At 43.1% G+C, this 21,717-nt stretch overlaps 1 protein-coding gene across 2 annotated transcripts; it reads left to right on the top strand.

The window, feature by feature from the left end:
* Positions 1–30: 30 nt before the first annotated feature.
* Positions 31–20,010, top strand: LOC121302261 (inositol polyphosphate-5-phosphatase A-like). Of its 2 annotated transcripts, none has more exons than XM_041232108.1 (16): positions 31–1,706; positions 3,468–3,509; positions 4,433–4,533; positions 5,287–5,374; positions 10,338–10,401; positions 11,295–11,398; positions 12,098–12,150; positions 14,235–14,354; positions 16,088–16,172; positions 16,417–16,512; positions 17,082–17,156; positions 17,519–17,592; positions 18,014–18,125; positions 18,518–18,586; positions 18,794–18,860; positions 19,154–20,010. In XM_041232108.1, the coding sequence occupies exons 1-15, from the start codon at positions 1,647–1,649 to the stop codon at positions 18,833–18,835; spliced, it is 1,185 nt and encodes a 394-aa protein (XP_041088042.1). In that variant the 5' UTR covers positions 31–1,646; the 3' UTR covers positions 18,836–18,860; positions 19,154–20,010. The 2 variants fall into 2 exon arrangements, with proteins under 2 accessions (XP_041088042.1, XP_041088041.1); XM_041232107.1 differs by having other exon boundaries at positions 11,295–11,404.
* The last annotated feature ends 1,707 nt before the right edge of the window (positions 20,011–21,717 follow it).

Here is a 21,717-nt window from a genome sequence, read left to right as displayed (position 1 = left end):
TTCACCAGTCATTCATCTAATAACATAACCTCTGCAATGACAGTTCATTCGGAGCTAAACCAAACTATAAATACTGTGTTTAGGGATTTTGTTTTTTATTGATTGGAAATGTGGTTAACATTTTATTCTTAACAAAATGAGGAGGGGCTGTTACTAAAAATGCAGATTCCACTTCAGTACATTTATTAAAATTGTGTATTTACTAAAAGGGTCCTACTAGTTGGTGGGGAAAAATATACAAGTTTGTGCATTTGGTTACAGCTTCTAAATAGTTAACAATTTTTAACGAATAAGTGACCGGGGGGGGGGGGGGGGGGGGTTTGCCCTTATCTCCGCATCCCCTCGTCAAATAAACACAACCTTTTGTCTCTGCTGTTGATCCAGGCATCTCGCCATGACTAGAATCCTGTTCCCTCGCCCACGGCATCTGCCTTGTCACTCTGTTTGTGTATCTTTATACCGCCCACGTTAAAATAATAATAAATTCAGAGTGCTCCTTTGTCCTAACGCTTTTGTTGTCTTTGTGTTTGCAAACGAACACTGTGACCTGTTTTAAGTCTTTTTACAGGACAGTGATCCCCTTAAGGAACCGGCTCGTCGTCCGAGAGGTCACTGTACAAACTCTGATGGCAGTGGGTGTCACAGGTTGACAGATTGCTTCACCAGTCTGTGCCTGAAATTGAACTTGATGCAGGGAGACTGAACTGTTAGCTTGGAAACGTTGCAGCTCATTCACCTACTAACCCCCCCTAACACCAACAGAGAGAGTCCTACCTCCGAGGCAGGCTTGAGGCATGGAGACTGAACTGCTCCCTCTCTCACCCCCTTGGGAGAGGGGGTGTTCCTTTCAGTCCAGGGCAGGCTTGAGGCATGGAAACTGAGCTGCACCCTCGCCCCCCAAGAGAAAAGGTGCTTCCTCCAGTCCAGGGCAAGCTTGAGGCATAGAAACTGAGCTGCACCCTCACCCCCCAAGAGAAAGGGTGCTTCCTCTAGTGATGCATTTCTTCATAAGATCAGCGCTTCTAGTATGTATGGGTGGCATTAGTAAAAAGTACAGTATATCTTTAATACAAGTGATGTCTGCTGAACTGTAAAGGGTTGTTTTCAGTGCTCCTGGTTGTACAGACATAAGCGGGTTGAACAATTTGCCTACTATTCAACGAAGGGGCGGAGCTTCACTCGAGTACATAAAAAAAAAAAAACACACACCACAGCCCGTGTTAGTGCTACAGGCTGTGGGGAGAGATAGAGTATTAGAGTGCGTATTCAGTGTGATAAGCTTTCTTTTTTCCTGTTTGACGTGCATCGGGGAAAAGTTACGGTGGAGTCGACACACGGCTGTTGCAAGTATAAGCGTTATTAAGAGGAATCTTAACCGTGCAGACTCAAGGGAAGAAGGGAACCCAAGACAAAACGCAGAATACATAGGCATCTCGGATTTCAGTTTCAGATTTGGCGTCTGCAGAATGAGGCGACAAAAAACGAGGGTGTTGCTACCCTGCGGTCTTCGGCTACTGTAACGTCCCGCGATCAACTTTGCAGCTTCTGTAATAGCAACCGTACGCAATCAGCCTTGCACTGTACTGCAAGACTATTGGATTCAAGATATTTAAATACACACCATTAAATAGGAACTTCTTTTAGAAATGGCATCTCATCACAACGTTATGCTAGTCACGGCAAACGTAGGGTCGTTGTTTGATAACGTGAGTATACTGTTTGTTACTTCATAAAAAAAAGACGTGTTTATATTTGTGTTTGTTTATTTATTTATTTATTTATTTGCATGTTTTTTTTTTGTATAGTTGTTACCAGAACTGTGACGTGCCTTTGCTTGCATGGGGATAGGATACAGCTTGATATGCATTGAGTTTGTTTTTTATCTCGAATCTCTAGATATGGTAACAGCAACACAAAGTTTTGCAATGGAAGAATATAACAAACTAGCTGCTTCACAACAGCAGCGTGGGATTTTAAAACTATTGCAACAACATGGGGTGGTGCATTGCCTCAGAATAGGGTCAGGGTTTGTTTTTCGATTCGGGCACACGACACTGCAGTAAACTACAGTATGATGCGGTATTTCGGATACACAGTGGGCTAACATTTTGTATGTACTGCAGTAGCACAAAACAAAATCTGTTAGTATAAGGGCAGAGTAGCCTAACAGTAAAACGTCTGTTGCATAAATCCTAGTTTACTTTTGTAGTTCAATTTTAATCTAACAGGGGCCTGCGTGCCCTGGGTCTAAAGTACTCCACGCCCCCCGCCGGTGTGAGCAGTCAAAGCCGTGTGTGGGGGAGAGGCGAGCTGGAGCGGATTTCAGACTCGGCGCTGGGTTCAGCACACCAGAAAAAAAAATAAATAAACGTTATTTGCACCTGCAAGTGAATTTGTCAATGAAGGCGATACGCTTTCAAAGATATTGGGACTACCCCTCGGGCCACGTCGGTAGATTATTATCGAAACAAGGTTGGTTTGTTAGTGTCTGGGACTAGCTCGACGCAAACAGAAAACGAGGCTCGCCAGCAGCTAGCTGTGGTTTTAAACTCGCTGTAAATAAAACGTAGCATTGCACATTAACAGAAACGTTTCTGCTGTTTTTAAAAAATGCAGGGTGGTTTGAACTAATGGCGGGAGCGGCTTAGTAAAGCACTTTAAATCTAGACCCCGTTTACATTGCCCCTGTCTGTACACGCTTAAAATAATTCATAATAAATAAATATGTAATTAAGGCATCATCTGCCCCGCCAGAAAGGATCGGTTTAACATTGAACTACAGTGGAATTACGTATTATTGTTTTATCCAGTAGGGGATAGTTACACACAGACACAGACAGACAGACAGACAGACATGGGTTTGTCTAACTATCTCGACTGATCTGCAGCCCTTCATAGGTACCCCAGTCTCACTTCGACTTGCATGTATTTACACACAGAGAGAGATTCTGCAATGCTATTTTCAAAACAATTCATTACTTGCTCGATTTTTTTTTTTAAATTTTGGAAAAGGCACATGCAAAATGCGCGTGGAGCTTTTTCTTCTTCCAATTATACCAGAATACGCCATTGTTTATTCCTTTGGGTCACTGGCAATAAAGAAATCTGACAGAGGACTGTAGGGCTCGGTCTACAGCAATTGGTTCATACAGCTAATGAAACAGTTTGGAGAAACCGCTTGTATATGTTTCTTTAATATTTACATACATGCATGCATGTATACACCCTTATAACCGTATTGTAAAAGCATAGCAAAGTATAATAGTATTGTGAATCTATGGTAAAGCATATATAGGCATTTGGGGGGGGGGGGGGGCAAAATTGCTGTCCAGATTATATTTGGGGGTTACGTAACAAATTGGGCCCTTGAAGACATTCTGTCGAGTACCGTGCAAGTTCAAGGACCGAAAATGTACATTTCATTTAAAAAAAAAAAAAAAAAAAAACGACTTCTCATTTTTTTACAGCTGGGTGAGATCGAGAGAGACTGGCTTCGAGAGTTTTACAAGGTGGGTGCGTTTTAGAAGTAAAGTCAAAATGAGGCGTTCAGGTGCTCCGTCACTTGGCTCAGCTGTCTGAAAGCACTGGCACTACACACGAGTAGGTACAGCAGTGGTTATGAATTGCATGTGGGGTATAACTGCAGATGTACGCTGTTCTTGTTATAACTTCTTTCCAAGTTCGTAGTTTGTTCGCTTTGAAGTTTTTTCCCCGTTAGTAAAAGATCCTAAATAAAACATCGGCTGCAATCACCGATGGATCACCCAGGACAAACGATTCAATGCAGGTGTGACTCGTATACTCACGGTTTGCATTGAGCAGCTGTGCTTTACGCTTTTCATCCAGTTTTGTACTTGAGACAGTCTGCCTCTGCCTCTCCTAAGCGGAATATTTGTGCTATGAGTTTCCGTGCCACAAGGGGGCGAACACGAGACCGTTAAACGAATCCTGTAGCACTATGCAATCGATTGATTTGATTCTGCTGGCTCTAGTCCAGTGTTTTCTGGTGAATGAGATGCTTTGCCGCGTTGCTGCACGCAGTGTCCTACAAATCATATATACGAGTCCCTGAAGCCAAATCGAAGTGGAGCTGACCTGCGATTAGGATTTGTTTCCACAGGGTTATGGTGCTAGAAACAGGATACAGCAGCTGCCCTTGAATTAATCACATGGAAAAGATCCTGTACCGTTTCACTTAAACATTTGATGTATTTTCTCCTTAAGCAATATAAACTAATGAGGGCATTGCATTTCAGCGGTTAAAACTAAAGTCCAAAGGATGGCAATTATGCTAAGCTTGGCTGTTAATTTGTTGCACGTTTTGTGTGTGTGTGTGTGTTTGTTTTGGTCTTACGAGTCACATCGCTGATCCATTGAAGGTGTGATGGAACAGTCCCCTGATGTCCCTCCCTGTCCCTTTGTTTGTCCACAGACAGTCCACAGGCACCAGCCACGGTTCATAGCCCTGCACTGCCAGGAGGTCGGGGGGAAGGACTACGAGCTGAATATGGACCACGTGGAAATGTTCTTCAGGTAGGGGGCGCTGAATGCCATGCAGTCCCATTCGTGAGAGAAATTACGAATTGGAGGAGACCATTTGGCCCATCAGTGCTCATCCAATTCCCAGTGGCTGATTGATTCCTCAGTAATTCCGCATCAGCAGCATGGCGACCCATTCGATACCCTCGCAACTCTCTGTGCACGGCGTGCGGCTCCTACACCGCTGTCTTCAGAATTTTCTCTCAGTCGTTTCCAGCTGTGTCCTCAGGTCTCGGTTGAGCTTGAAGTATAGGATGCATTTAGAAATACTTAAACAGAATAAATGCAAGGACAGGTGTTTTGACTGGAAGCCTTTCACCTCGTCTTCAAAAGAAAAGACTTGTAGTTGAATCATTTCTCATCTGAATCTTTTAGTTTCTCTCAGTATTTCTAAATGTGCTGTTGAGTGTTTGGATGCAGTTATAGGTTAGGGATAACTGTGCCAACTCTTTTTAGATTTAAGCTGCTAGTTTAAGGGGCATTTTATTTCAGCTGTCTCCCTGTATGTTGAAGAATTCAAGCGAAAGCAGCTGCCCAAAGTTCCTTCATGATTTGTGGCCTTAAGACCCTGGATTAAATCAGATTTATGGCACCGCCATAGCCATTGTAGAGTGTAGCTGTAGAGGTGCCATAAACTTTGATTGAATTCAAGTTCTGATTTTGAAGACCTAAAAAGAAGCTTGGCTGTATAGAGACGAGATATGAGAAAGATAACCTTTTTTTTAATTATTAATTTCCCGTTCACAGAAACATCTTGTTCAGCGAGGAAATGAAGGATTTTGACAGAGCCTGCGTGTACGTCGACAAGGATTTCAAAATCAAAAACAGCTTCACCGTGAGTTCCAGTCTGGGGGTTTTAAACGGGGGAGGGGGGGGGGGGGGTTCAAGTCGAGGCTGCTCTATTGTTGACTGTAGGCGAGAGCTCCCAGGGGGTGGTGCACAATTCTCTGAGCGCTGCCCAGGGGTGGCGGGAGGGCTTGGGTCGGTCAGGGTGCCCTCGGCTCACCACTCACCAGCGACCCCTGTGGTGTGGCCGGGCGCTGCAGGCTTGCCTGTAAGCTCCCCAGAGCTGCGTTGTCCTCCGACGCTGTAGCTCTGAGGTGGCTGCACGGTGAGTCTGCAGTGTGAAAAAAGTTAAAGCCACAGAATCTAATCTTCTTTTTTTAAATGTTCCGTGTTTTTAGATCCTGCCGCTTCACCTGGTCGGCTATTCCATGCATGTCTAACTCTGTGTAAAAAAGTGCTTCCTGCCTTCTGTTCTAAACTCATTTTTACTCCACTTCTATTTATGCCCTCGTGTTCTGTGTTGAATTCGAAGTTGTGTCTTGGGTTAACTGTAAGGCATTTCAAGTTCCATCCGACTATATATTGAACGTTACTCAAGTTTTATTGTAAACCGTGAAAAGCCTGTGTTTACTAATATTGTCTTGTCTGTTCCTCACCACTAGATGGAGTCATTTACTTGGAAAGTTAACATTTGCTTCAACTTCAGATTGTAACCAAAAAGATGGTTTTGTTTTACGGCCACTAGGCGGTGCCATTGTACCTCCTCTGCAGTCAGTTTTATTGCGTACTCACCTGATAAGGATTTCTTTCCATGACAACTACTTAAATACAATAACAGATTAATTGGGGTGGGGAAGTGTGCTCACATTTCTGCAGCACTGCGTAATGCTTTTGCACAGGTGTCGCCACAGATGCATGAAAACGTCTCGTAGCAGGAGGAGTCATGTGGTTTTTTTAATTCTAAGAATTAAATGCAAAAATTGGGAGCGGTTTCAGGCTCGTGTTTGACTCCAGCACAGTATATAAAACCCTTTTGAATTGAGACACAGGTTTAAAGGTCATGTCCTGTAGAAATGAACCTGCTCCTGTAATTTTAAAGCCTCAGTGATTGCATTATTGACTCGCTGCCCATTGCTCGCCCCACCCGTATTTGTTCATGTTTTACTACCGTCATACTTGCCTACAATGTACGCGTGTACATAGAGTGACGAGCAAACAGCAGTGCTACTCTTAAGTTCTCTCTGAAATGCCACACAGTGCAGTAGACTGGCTCCCTGTCCCCAGCTCTGCTTACATTCTCTCTGTGTCTCTTTCCATGTGGAGACAGGAGACTCTGGTCATGCAGGTCAGTTTACTCCCTGCCTTTGATTGAATCAATCAAGGCAATTAACTCCTCCAGTGACGATGAAGCACTGTCATTTTTATACACACACACACACACACACACACACACACACACACACACACACACACACACACACACACACACACACCATGCTTGTAGATGATGGTACACTTTCATGAAACATTCGTTTTTACAGCTGCGTTGCCCCGGGTGTATATTGGTTTCAACACCAGCGCTAGCTATTACAGAATAAAACAAGTGCAGGCTCTCCCCATCACTTTTTAATACGCTAAAAGTTAATTGATCCCATTAATCTCTGATTCACACCTGGGAGTCTGTGCATCTCCTAGAGAGAGGGGGGTGGGGGGGGGTTAATAAATGTACCTCCAGATTAAAATCATTGATTATTTTATTTGTAAGCAATATATAAAGGCAGTGAAGGGACAGGGACAGCTTTGACAGTGTTTACCCAGTTACAAGCCAAGAAGCCCAGCAAGGATCAGCCAGGGCTCGCTGTCTGATTTCCATTCTCCCCCTCGCTCCCTTCATTGATTTTCAATCTGTTTCCCTTCGCCTGCGAATCTGCACATGGCTGTTCTGGTCCAGTGGCAGGGCGGTGGGGGAGGAGTGATGGGGAACACTGCCTGATACAAATGGTGTTTTGATAAAAAATCACTGGGAAGTCAATATGTTTTTATTAAACAGCACACAGAGTGATTGATTGAGATCGGTATGTGTGTTGTGGGGGAATGGGGGGGGGGGTTGAATAGAGATGCAAACAGACCGTTGGGAAAGATGCGACTAAAATCCTTCCGGCTTTATCTGCTGCCTGCTTATGTGCGCTGCGATAGAAAGAACTGTATTCAAAGACACAGGCACTGCAAGGGCAGCTACAGTAACGCCAGGCTAGGTACTGACTAATGATCTCCAATGGCAATGCAGACAGACTGGCAGTGGTACTGCAAGGGCAGTGGTTCTGCACTGTTGAGCAATGGTAGCACAGGGGCAGCTGCAGTGGGATGAGGCTGACATTGGTAGCATGGCACCACATTAGGCTAACAGAACCATTCCCTATAGATATTTAATGTCCGTGCAACAGCGAAACCGCAGTGATGTCGGGATACATAAATTATTCTGAATTATACAGAATGCCGGTTAGTACTGGGCGCTGGATTAGACAGGCTCTGCTGTATTTGGCATGCTAAAAGATTGCCCAGCGGATTAATTACGAACTTTTTCAAGTAGTTAGATGCTTTAAAGTTAGAACAAATGAGCTCATCGGTGTGAGAGGGTGAGACTCAGCCTGTACAAGGCTCCCTGCTCACAGTCTCTTCATGATGGGCTGGTGGGTTGATTTCTGCTGCTAACGAGATGCAAGGAGTCTGATTTTCTTTCATCACAGGGACACTCGTGTTGAAGGTGAGAATAACAATCACATTAATCTCGCTGTCTTACGTTTAGTCTCACGTTGATGATGCAGAAAGCCCTTGCGGGGAACAAACTAGAAGCAATAGCAGGGATGGAAGTAAGACTCCCCATTGCATATCATTTTGATCCATTCCTGGTTTTGCTGTGAGTTTAATAAGCCCCAGTGTATAGGAAACGAGCTCGGGTGTGGCATATTAAACTCATAGTAAAACCAGGAATGGAGTAAACTGCTGTGCGGCGGGAGTCTTACTTCCATCCCTGAATCGACTTTAGTAGAGAAAAAAAAAATCTGAGGGTGATCTGTAGAAAATATTTCAGGGACGGAATGAAAACTAAATAACACAAACAAACGATAGCGTTTTGTGCACCCGAATGTTCTTTAAGGCTGTAGTGCCGTGGCTAATTCCGAGCTGTAGCAAGGCTGAACCTCTGCAGCCCTATGAAGAGCAGTGCAGCGCCTGTGGGGTGCAGGGCTGTCCTATTAAACATGGATCACTTTGCCAGCAAGATTAATTCACTCTTTACTGGGAGATATTTCAGGCACGGAGGGCAGTGGAGCGTCAGGCCTGAGACCCGGTCGACACGCGCTGATTTCTCTTCTGCTGCTGCTCTCGACGGCAGACGGCTGGTTAATCACTTTTAAATTGTTTTAATTTTCTGTTGTTATTGATCTCACAGGCCCCGATTAATCAGTTCAGTGAAGCAGGCGGTTAGTACATTAAAAATTGTCAGAGATGACAGGGGATTGGGGAGGAGGGGGGTGTTGGCTTTGAAAATGCGCAAGGAACAGGACTGGGAGGAGAGAGGGAGGACGGAGAAGAGAGAGTGAAGGATAAGGAAGGACAGAAAGAAAGAGTGGAATACGGAAAGAGAGTGAGGAGATACCTTTTAAAGTTCTGTGTTTACACGCACAATCGTACAGCTGATGCCAATAACTCCACAAACGCTCAACCCGTAACCTGTCTTTATCGCAGAATCGCGAGCGATTGCAATGCAGTGGATTTTGATCAAGTAGATCATAGCACAGTTTCTAGATTATTCAGATCACCGGAGTGCATCCTGTGCTCATTCCATTGTAATACCATTCAACCTGTGTCTCAAACCAAAGCAATGCATTGCCATTGTATTGCCAGTTATACCTTGGGATTATTTACAGTGTGCCCCTCATACACCCCAATCATAATACCTTTACAGATGTTTAAAGTTATGATTGACTTATCTACTCCTTAATGTTGTTGAACTGTGTACACTTTCCCAAGTGCTGCATCTCCAGCAATGACTGCTTTACCATATTTCACATGCATTCTGTTTATTTCCAGTGGTACTGTTTCACAGGGAGCGCATTGTGAAATCCACGATGAGCACGAGAAAGAACTGCACGGACCTTGCTTTAAGAACACTGTACGCATTTTAAAACGCTGCACTAACAAACCAAAATGCTTTCTCTCTCCGATTCTATATAGCTGCGGTTGCCAGTAGTGGTTCTTGCGCTCCATTCGAAATTAGACCATTCAAACCTGCTTCTCAATAATCAAGGGCGTGGTTGGGACGAGATGAATGGAAATGGGCATGTGTTCAAACTCGGTACAGTGGGGTGATGTCAATTATGTTTGTTAGTGTACAGCACATAGCTTCCGCCTGTTCTCTTTGTACACACCACTGCCCTCGACTCACCTCTTATGCAGTTGGTGCCCACACACTCCGGAGCTCTGTGTGTTTAGCCTGTTTCAAGTCTGGGTTGTTTCCTCAGTGGGTCAGGAGTCAAGCATTTATACAGCGCTGCGTAAGGATGGAACTACTGTCAAGATTAGCTTTAAGCTCACTGGTTAAATACTGTGCAGGCGTTGCGATAAGAGGTTGTTCAGGATATGATCGCATGTGTTATATAGACTGTTATGGAGAGGTTAGGTGGCACAGTGGCTTAACACGCTGGCTGCTCCACTGGCTCAGATTCCTGGTCACAACTGCAGCGAGTTTGGTGGTTTTGTGATGTGGATCGCAGTCCACCAAACTCCAACACTGCCGCACCACTGGCAATGCCTTTGCAGAAGCCGCTGTAGCGAACGCAGTAAAACGACGGCTTCAGATTCCCACATTCTTGTACTTCAGGTGCAACTGTGCGGTCCTGATTCCTGTTTGCACCATTTTGAATTTGCAGTAATCTGTTCAAACTTAAGACAAGAAGAAGTTATTTGTTGTAATGGTGTGTGTTTTTTTTTTTTTGTGTGTCTAATTTTAGGCACTGGGGAGCATGTATTTTATTCACAAATCTCTGAAGCAGATCTACCACTATGATTTTAAAGGTAAGCCCTGTGAGTCCACTGAAGATGCACTGTTGTTTTTTTATTTTTTTTATTTATAAGAACTAGCTCGCAAACACTTTAGGCAATTCGCCTCACGTCTTGTTAATAGGTTGTACAGCCGTAACTCCTAGAACAGGCGAGCTAGGTCACATGGCTCCCATCTCCCGCTCGACTGTCTGATTCAGTCAGCAGTCCTCTGGATGCAGCGCAAAGAGCATTAACAGCTGCTTCTTTAAGAGGGCTGACGAAGACGACAGCAACAGCACGTCCACTGCGACGGCGGACACAAACCCTATTGAAACCACTGACTGACACACAGACATGGAAATCAAGTACAGCCTTTTGAGAGAGGTGGAGAAAGACACTTTGGAAGCGTGTGTAGAAATGAGATAAAAATGTATGACCTATGGTATGCGTTACTAGAAGTTCAGCATACAAATGAAATGTGAATTTGTGTAATAATTCTTGTTTTAAGAAAATCTTTTAGTGGCATTCAGGTACTTTCAGATTTAGGAGCTGGCAGAGAGAATACTCAGAATAAAAGACTGCAATACATTACACTGCTACTCAAAATGCACACCAAGAGTTAACCACAGAGGCTTGACAAATTCATTGAATCAAGTACTGCGAAGTAACGCATTCATTTCAATATACAAATAATGATTTATAGTTGCCCAATTATGTATAGAAGTATATATAAACTAATAAATATGATCAATAAATAACTTGCACATAAACAACATGTTTTAGACCCTTCCAAAACCATACTGTCGTGTGACGCACACTCCAAAATGCTGCAGAATAAATCCACACCCCATTTGTGCTGCAGGAATGAGGATCACTTTGGCTTTATTGATTTTTTTTTTTTTTTTTTTTTTTTTTTATTTCTTCAGTGAAAGAATTTAAAGCAGTTTCTGGAAGAAACATCCACCTGGGCTCCCTGGACAGCGTCTCCACGCTCGAAAAAGAAAGATTCTCTAAGAATTTCTGGCCGGAAGTAGGTGTGAGTTTTAAAGGCGAATCTGTATTCCTGTGCTCTGCTCTGTTTCCCAGCGCCTCTACCATTTCTTCTTTATTTAAGAGACAAGTTCATCAAAGACTGAACCCTCCAAACACAGTAAAACTGACTCGAATCAGCTAGTGTCTTCATCACGCTAGTTTCAGTGCTCCACTTTGCTCACATACTTAAAACTGAAAGCTTTGATTGATTACAAAGATATTGCATGGACCAGAACTTAGAAAAAAAGAAACATGAAATCAAATTGAGAAGCGATTTCGGCTAGTGCCGCCTTCAGTGTACAGAGGATTCTGTCACCTTTCGTTTTACCCCACAAAGTCATTCCACTGTTCAAGAAGCGGTTTCATGAATAGCAAACTGTGTTTTACTCATAAAAAAACACATTATTTTTAATGTTTTATTTAAGAACTCAAAAGAGTTGCTAGTAACTAGTTATATTATGTAACGTTAAATGAAAATATTTTGGTATAAGCCCTTGATATGCCTGGCTGCTGTCAGGTACAGTAAACAGTTGCTGTGACCAGCTCTCGTTTAGCAAGTGCTTTCTGTCAGTCCTGCAAATTCTCGTCTAAAGACCGTTTTTGCTGTAATTGCTTCCCTCTCTTTGCTGTAATACAGGGCTTCTACTATATTTGTATCAGTTATTCCAGATCCTTTTCATATGTGTTTGTTTTTCAGTTCAAGTGGTCCCGGAAAGGCTACATGAGGACACGATGGATAATTCACAACCGGTAATGCATCCCTACAGATGCTGTCTGTCTGGTACTGATGTACATTGTGTGAAATACACTGATACAATTTGCAATGGTAGCACAAGCGCTGTTGCACATGTAGCCATTGCAAATTGCAATCCTAGTGCATTGCACATAAATTAAACATTCATTTCGTTCTTAATAGCACCTTTACGGTGGTGAACTCTGTCTTCGGAGGACAGCAGGGGCGTCATTCACAGCCACTCAGTGGAAACAGTGTATTTTTTTATAGTATATAAAGTATATATAGTAAGACCATAGACAGCGGAAATGGTATCACGATTGAGAAATTTCACAAGGAAAAGAAAAGGAAAAAAAAACAGCTTGTAGGAACAGTTCATGCTGGGTCGCAGTGGAGCGGCTGTACTAACTAGTGATGACAAATAGGAAACGGGCTGAGCTCAATATATATGCTTTTATATTTCGTGCTGCTGAGTGAATATACTGGATCTGCTTTTGGAATCGATCTTGCATCCGTTCAAATCCAAATATGGAAAACTCTAGGAAGGTTAACTACTATCCTCGATAAGTAAAATGCATTGTAACACTGTTTTGTGCTCACTGTTTGAAATCAACAAGCAAAGAGGCCGAGTCGAGTTGTTCAAATGACCAGTTGTTTAGCTACACAAAAATCTGCAGGATGGTTTCACCAGCCGCGTGCACAGGACACAGCACACCTTGGCTTCGATGCTAATCAGGGTTTTATCAGCTTTGCCTTTTGTTTCGCTTTGCTCTGGCCAGTGAGAACATGTGTTAGCAAACAGCCTGTTTGCTTTTAACTGTGAATTTCCACTAATAGAACTAGCTCGGTGGTGCTGTGCCACTTTTTCAAGGTAAACACGCTGGTGTCGTTGCTTGAGCATTAATTCAGTGGGCTGTGGCAGGTGAAAGGAGGCTATGCTTACCTTGGATGATAAATGGGGTTTGTTTGCCTGCCGTTGCCTTTGCTGCACTTGGAGACTGCATTGCAGTGAACCTATTCCCTGCCTCGCTCCCTTCCCCCATCCCAGTACGGCTTGTCTGCATCCCAGTTTATTATCTCCCAAAAAGGATTCATTTACTGCAAGACCCCCAGAGAAAGGTAAAAGGCTAGTCTAGTACGCCACAAAAACCCCCACATTGGAGCTTGTGATTTTTTTTTTCCCTTAGTTCAGACCCTTTGATGATCAGAAGGACAGTTAGAGCTGGGATGCCCTGAATTCAATCAGCACTTCAGCGATGCAAAATCCAGGACAGTCCTGCTGCTAAAGAGCACGGTGTGCTTAACTTGGGATAACCCTTCGATCAGGGCAGGATAGAGCCGTACGGGTCTGTTAGAGAGGGAGCAGGTCATGCGAGGCTCATCTGCACCTTGCCTTGATGAAGGAGTGTTGAATAAAAGGCTTGATGGAGTGGCGGTCATCAGTTGCTTGCTGTGTTTTGGAGTGGAACACCTACACTGTAATTAGAATCGGAGCTTAAGGAGTGGCTGTAATGTTTCTTTCCTGTAAGATAAGGAGCCCACGTTTAGAAATATTTGTGTGGGTGTGCAGTTGTGGCCAAAGGTTTTGCATCACCCTATAGAGTGAACTAATTTGGGTTCTTAAAGACAAGTGAAAGCTGTTGAGTATTGTTACGCTAACATATTGAATTGCACACCGCTTTGTAGTTTTCTGTAGAATTTAGATATTGTCAGGAAAACTGAGTACCAGCAGAGTTCACAGTTCAGCTTCACACACACACGCAATTAGGTAAGATATGTAAGACAGGCGCTTGAGAGCAAGCGACCTGAAACCCCTCCTGACGACAGACCATCTCCGTGCCTGAGCTTTCTCCCAGAACATTAGGTAACTGGTCATTATCGGGCATCTGTTGAAAACTCGGTGCCACATTTGTCTAAAATGTTAAAGTGTAACGTTGGAATACAGGAATTAATAAACAGAAACTCCACTAGAATAGCTCTTGGTGTTGTGCGCGCTCATTATCAGAAATCAAATCGGTTTCCTTTCAGGGGATCAGCCTGCTGCTGCATCGAAGGATCGTTCAGATCACTCACTGTCTGTCTGTCTGTCTGTTTTTAATAGTGGTTTTGACCTTGTGAATGTCCACCTGTTCCACGATGCTTCCAATATCGTGGCATGCAGAACCAGCCCCTCTGTCTACTCGGGGAACAGAGAGAAAGCATTCAGATACATAATCAACAGGTGAGACTGAGCATGGCTGTTCTGAACACAAGCTGTATTTATGCAATCCGATGCATTCTAAATCAGTGTGTTGCCATTCCAAAATACTGAAAACTTTTAGAAGTGTAAAAGGACCGGCATAATTAAAACATCTATTCCCATAGTTTGAGGATAGTCCAGTTTGACGCGCCTGTAATCGGACGAATGAAATTTTACGCCAAGGAATGTATCGTTCTTAGGCTTCAGTTTCTTCAAGGTATGACACAGGTCCGGTTTTTGGAATAAAACCGCATAAGTCTCGCGTTTTGATTGGTCCTTGTCTGTCACAGGAGTATTTGCAATTCAAATCAATCAAGCAAACAATTATAGATCAATGCTATTTGAAAGAAAAAAGGGCATCGACACAGAAAGCCAGTTCTTACGTTTGTGTGTAACATGATCATTTATATAAAGTAATAGTCACCTGTAGTTTGCTATATTAGTGCAGCAAAATACCATATTTTAATTGAAAGGTTCTGGAGAGCAGATTCTCTCTCTCTCTCTCTTGCTCTCCGATCACAGTGTTAAAAATGCTTTCCCCACTCGTGGTGACATCATATTCCTCCAACAGACAAGGACCAATCAAAACACGAGACTGTTATGCGGTTCCATCCCAAAAACCGGGCCCGTGCCATACCTCCTTTCTTATTTTGTACTGAAGCGTCACATTAGCCTCTGGGCTATATTTGCAGAATTAAGTTGCTGAACTTTTGCCGTTTACAAAATTTGAGTGAGTTATCATGACAATATAGTTTGAAGATTTTAATAACATGTAGACTCCAGTTTAAAAAAATAAATAAAAGCTCCACAAAATGACAAAGCAGCCTGTCCTGAAAGAGGATAATAACACTTACCGGCTTAGTGGGCTGCATAAACGTTCATGCATAATTCAGGTTCAGAAACTAGTCCTGCACCGTTAAATAAATACATGGTTTTTCCACTACAGCTGCATGCATGAATAGCGCTTAACAGTAAAGATTCAGGTGAGACTTTCATACTGTGCTACAGTGCTAGTAGATGAAACAGGGGTCTGATCCTTCATGTTCTTGCACCTTTTTTATTTACCTGAACAAGGGGAGCCAAGCCTGGATGCAGGACTACTGTGCGAGGTTCTAACCCTGGTATTCTTCCATTTTTAAAGCGATTTGAGTTGACATGCAGCACGTTTACTGTGCTGAGCCTGTAGAATGGTTTTGTGTATGCTTCTCGAATCGATACCTCCGTCCTGCAAGGCTGCTGCGTTGGATCACACTCAAATAAACAGAAGGGTGAATTCATCAAGACCGCACTGACAGGTCTGTCAAAGCACACTCCCGAGACCACCCCCTCCTGGGACACCATCGGGCGAGAGTGATTGGTGGGGCTCCTGGGAGTTCCAGCCAATGAGGACTGCGCTTTCCCTGGAGATGAAGTTGGTCTGACAGGGAGACTAATGAAGAGCAGTGGTATTATCCTGCCCCCTGTCCCCCTTTGCAAGATCCCTCCAGCCCCCTGCGTCGCTCATGAAGACCGGCTGAACTTGATGTAACCCTGCATGTGTGTGGCATTGTGAGCATTTTCACTTGGGGAAATGTCTACATGGTGGATCAGAGATCTGGAGGTGTTGGTATTGCAGCATTAGGTGTTGGAATCTTGAACTGGTTGAACCTGCAGCAGATCTGAATACTGCCCTTACATACTATTGCAATATTGAGTGTACTTTGTGTTTTTTTCAGGTTGTCTGATAACAGGTATACGCCTCTCCCATTCTTCATGTTTGGAGATTTCAACTTCCGGTTAGACTTGCGGAGTCTTGTACAGGTAACTGTTATTGTCTATGAGTAAATCAATCCTGCAGGCAGCTCCATACGTTTTCAGATCGGTGCAAAACACCTCACCGTGTTTACTAAGGTGCCATTACTATAGCATGAGACAGTGGACTGTGTGTGCAGGTAGGTGCAGTTATTATTGCTGCTTGGCTTTGTAGCATTGACAGAAAAGGGAGTCAACTTAGTATTTGCTTCAATGTAGCATTGCATATAATATAATTAGTTTTATTTTCCAGGCCCTGTGCAGCTCGGTGGAGATCAAGACTGTAAAGAAAGGAACGAACAACGAAGAGGAAAAGGTGATCTGCAAGGAGAAAGACAGCGACCACAAGGTAGGGAGATAGGAGGACTGCAACGACGCTCAGTAATGGAGAGCTGCCCACTAACACAAAGTTACAGGCTGGCCTTCGTTTAATAATGCAATGCCCATATACTCAGATAAACTACAGAGTGTAAAGCAGCTGTGCGAAGTTTCGGGTCGGAAGCTCACCTGGCAGGTATATCTTTGCAGGCAGCAGCTCCTAGTCTATAGTAGGGATTCCCCTTTCATGTTAACCTTTTGAACAGTGGCAGGTACCAGTACTATGCAAGACCGGTCCATTTAAACCTGCCTCTTTGTTTAAAGTCTATGGTGTGTGTTTAAGAGCTCATTGTGAGCCTGGCTGGGGGTTATGCAGCCAGAACTGCCTCCCTGTGATTTCTCAGTAGCCACAGTGTCTCCAAGAGACGAGGTCGTGTGTCAGAGCCAAGCAAGCCCCAGTGCTTTGATGCGCACTCAAAGGTTTTTATTTTGTAATGATAAAACTTGTTTTTTTTAAATGGCAAGTGTTGCGTAGATTAAAAAAAAAAAAAAAAAAAAACATAAAGCCCATCCCATCAGCTTCCTCTTACTCCCCTACAGCTGGTCCTTTGCATCGAGAAGAAAGTGTTTGAGTACCAGCATCAGGCTGCCTTCAGAGAGGAGAACGGCAAAGCTGTGAGTCTGGAGATTTCATTGCAAGTTGTTTTTCCATTTCGAAGAGCGTTCAAGTTTTGTATACCACTCCTTTTGCTGAAGCTGCGGGACAGGAAGGTAGGCGGGTGACTGACCCAGGGCTAGATATCTGCTCGGAAAGGGACGCTCTTTCCAGTTCTTGGAGGATTCAGGGGGACACTAATACCTACGGATCAACACAGAGGAGATGGTACAGTTCTGCAGGGTAGTTACTCTACACCTTTCACTGCCACCCTTATCACTGTGTAGCTGATCAAGGCGAGGGTAATGGAGTTTGAAACCATCGTCTTTCATTCTAAAGCCATCGCTTTCATTCTAAAGCCATCGCTTTCATTGTGTTTCAGTTTTTGAAGTATGATAAGGAGATTGACCGCTACAGTGATGTCGTCGGCGAGGAAGAGATTCACTTTCCTCCCAGGTAGGGTTGTGCTATTAAATGTACTGTGGGATATTCTGACTTTTGGTAGGAGCTTGCCCTGGTGTCTAAGTGGCACAGTGGGTGATTTCACCTGCCTTCATGCCTTCATCACCCCTGGAGAGACCCTGGGTAAGGTCCAGCTATGTGGAATTTAGGGATCTCATCCTAGACTGTGAACATTAATGTGATCCACGTAATTCTGCACAGCTGTCGGTGGTTAAGAGAGAGAGGCCCAGGACTGAATGGCAGGCAGGGGGTGTTCAGGTCCAGTGATGCAATTTTCCGGTACTATTTTCTCTCTGCAGAAGTGAAACAGATGAAATTGAATTGAGGTTGTTGTTTGCTGGTCTGCACTGCCTGTGTGAGGTGGGCTGTGCTGCGGGACCATTGCTCTGTGTAAAGTCATTTGTTTGATCCACAGCTACCCCTACAGCGAAGACTACTCTCAACCCACCCAGTTCATGAACACAAGGTGCCCGGCCTGGTGTGACCGAGTGCTCCTGTCCCACCCCGCCAGGCACATCATCCACAGGGTAGGCATGCCTTCGCTCAGCCTTGTCAGCGCTAGCTTCCCACAGCAAAACCATAGCAAAGTGAAATAAAACAGAGTGAAAGCGTGGTCAAGTGTAAGCAAGCTTTGTAAAGCACAGAGGTGTGGTAAAGCATACAGTATTAAAAACACAGCAAAACGAGGGTAAGCTATGGTACAATCTATCTTTCAGCCTTCTCATGGCTAGGAAGCCAAGGAAACATGAAATACCTTTTTCTTGCAACTTGTCGAAGAAGAGAAGCAGCAGTATTCACTTAGAAGCTCAAATAAAGATGGATTAGCACCTATGACAGGCAGCTCTGTAATTGGTTTTTTTATATGCATTTATCATTTCCTCTTTTTATTGTTCATTTCTATGCACTGTTTTGATTGCAGGGAGAGGAGGGGGAGAGCGGTGTAATCTATGACACTTTGGGCTCAAACGTATGCATGGGGGACCATAAGGTACGGTGCAGGATCATGCTTTCCAATCTGAGACTGGGTAGGAGGTTGGAAAAATCTTGATCTGTCCATTGGAAACTGTTGCAGTGTAACTGGCAGAGGAGTCTTGCATTAGATTGGTCTGTCTATCCAATGACCTGCGTGTGCTTTTGTGTTTTAATCTTATTTGTTGTGTGAATCCCTAACCGTTCTGCGTTTTTGTTTTTTCAGCCCGTTTTCATGTTCTTTGGATTAAAGACCAACGGACATTGAGACCAGACCTGGAGCTTTCTAAGAGGTAACTTTGTGTTTTATTCATTTACGATCAAACATGTTAAGAACAGTCTTTAGCACTGGTTATACTGAGAGTAACAGAATCACAGTCATTGGGCACTCTAAATACAAAAATAAAATTACAACCACAGGAAATATGGAAGGACTGGATCGGTTAGATGCATTGTCCACTAACATTTTCTAAGTATAATCAACATTTTCATCATGCTGAAAGCCATCATGTGTGCATGTTACCGACTCGTCTGTACTTCTGTTTGCCTTGTGATGTCTTCACCAGCTGAACTCCTTACTTCACAGGAACACCAGCAGCCTTTTAAACAAGACATTTACTAGAGGGAGGGCAGAACAGGGGGGAGAAGAACTGATCCCAAGACCTGCTGTGTATACTGAAGTCCTGCACTTTGCAAGCGTTGCACACCAGCCATTCACTGTGCCAGCAGCGCCACCACGCTAGTGACTGAATGCGATGGGCAGTACATTTTTTTTATTTTTTATTTTTTTTAAACAAATGCATGCACGCAAGACGCGGTGCATGTGCGTTTCCATATTTTGTCGTACTGTTGTAGGGGACAGTGTGATGTGTAGGTTAATGTACAGGCGTTTTTATAAAGCAAGGTGTGTGTGTTTTTTTTTAATGTAATACTAAGATAGCTAGAGGAGAGGAAACCACAGTTCTGTTGCTGCTATGGATATTAGGCACCAGGGTTCTGTAAAGTGCCGGTCGCTGCTTACTTTAAATCTGTAACAAAAGAAATACGATTCAGTTTAGCTGTATAACTACACAAGCACTGCATTGACAGTGAAGGGTTAGTGTGTTCAAACCTGCTGCCCCGTGCGTTTCTTAAACTGCAATCACTGTAGGCCGTTTGCAATGTTTACTCAAACAGGATAATACTAATCTCCAACCAGCAGCTTTTCATTTGTCATGAATATACTCTCTAGTTGTTTTTTTTAAATCCACGTATTTAGTGATTTACACTATGTTAGATCGTATAGCTGTGCTGTGAAGCTAAGGGCGGTCGTGCTCCGAATTTTTTCATCTGCAAATTCGTTCTTAACCCTTTAATGCCTGCTGCACGCAGTTGTCTTGGAATGTACAGCTATGGTCAAAAGTTTTGCATTACCTACGGTTTTAGGATTGAGATGTCAGTTAAAAAGACCAAAAAAAACTATATGAATGTAATTTATATGTTTTTTTTAACATCATGTAATCAAAGAAACTTCAACATGATATTGCAGAAGTCTACCAGAAGCCATAATAGCAGGACAGTAGTATTTCACATTTTTCCATTTTTGTCAGTTTTTCAAAGTATCTGGAAAACCACAAAGCGGTGTGTGATTCAATATGTTTAATAGAACATTATTCAGCAGGTTCAATCGACTTTATGAAGCAGAATGAGTTCATTCTGTATAGAGGGTGATGCAAATCTTTTAGCCACAGCTGTGTATAAACACACACACACGTGCACGACAGTGAACGTGTGTGAAAGCGAGGCCTGGGGATGCTAGTTGTGTAGTTTTCAAATCCCTTGGCAGCCAGGTAATGCACTGCAGGCATTAATGAGTTAAACGGGTTTGTGTTTGATTTGCTTTCGGGGGGCTTTATTTTCAAAGTGTTTCCTTTATTTTAACTTGTAAAATAAGTACCGAACACTTTGAGGTTAATTCATTAAATACTGGAGTCCCATGCTTCAAAGATTCAGCCAACGAATCTACACTGTAAATCTAGTAAACGACACACGAATCTACTGCAACAGATTAGAAGCATGTTTATTTGGGCGTGTATAGTCTAAAGGTGTGTTTTGAATCTGTTCTATAAGATTTATGCTGAGTTCTTAAATGTTTGGTTTTACAAGGTAAGGCCCCATTACCAGAGGGCATCTCCCATAGGATAGTGACCCCTCTCATCTCATCATCCGAAAAGCTCCTCTGTGTCAGGGGCCACACTATAAAAGACTGGAGGAGCCGCAGAAGGGCCAAAGGAGGTGGAAGAGCACTGATCTAGTTAAAGCGTTAATAACCAAAACACTACATTTATATTATTATTATTATTATTATTATTATTATTATTATTATTGTATTTTATTTCTGATTGTATCTGTTTAAAAACTGGGTATAAAGAAAGGTTGTAGCCTTTTCTTTGTGAATTCTTTTTTTAAATTCATTTTCAAATTCGTAGTGAACAAACTCAGCATGCTGTAGTGTCACACATCACAAATCTAGACAGGTTTAGGTGAGGTATTCATTCTTTTAAGGTACAAAAATAAACTTTCTTCTTTTTGCAATGAGGCGCACTAAACAGGTTTTAAAATGTACTCACCGGTTGGATCTGCTCATCCAAATGGTCAGTTTCCTTCCTCGTGAGACCCGAGTCGCTCTCAAATTTAAGAACAGTTTGAAGAAGCCGCTCAATTTCCTATGTACCTTAAGGGGTTAAATCTGTGCTCACAAGGCAAAATTAGAGGCCTTCATCAGAACATGTTTAGGTGGCATTTGGTGGTTGGGTCACTCATAACAAGCCAACTCCAATGGCTATGTGATGGGATCTATCTGAGTTCTAGAACAACTTAAATCTGTATTCTAAATTCGTTGTGATGTCATTGCTAGGACTGCCCTATTAATGGTTCAGCTGGGTTGGCTATTCTGAGATTATAAAGCTATGCAGAATTCCCATTTGCCTTGTTGCCACAGAAATAAATATTGAAAATGAGTACCTTTCACAATAAGCTGATGTTAATACTGTGTTTAATGAACTATATTCTGGTAGCAATACTAGCTGTTTTTAGTATTTGAAATGTAGCACTGTAGAGTGTTTTTATAGTTATTTTATTGGTATAAGTATATACATACAAAAAAATGTA

This window comes from Polyodon spathula, chromosome 29, assembly GCF_017654505.1.
Source record: "Polyodon spathula isolate WHYD16114869_AA chromosome 29, ASM1765450v1, whole genome shotgun sequence".
NCBI classification, from domain to species: domain Eukaryota; kingdom Metazoa; phylum Chordata; class Actinopteri; order Acipenseriformes; family Polyodontidae; genus Polyodon; species Polyodon spathula.
Note: the sequence above shows the minus strand (reverse complement) of the source record. Positions and strands in the feature narration are given on the sequence as shown.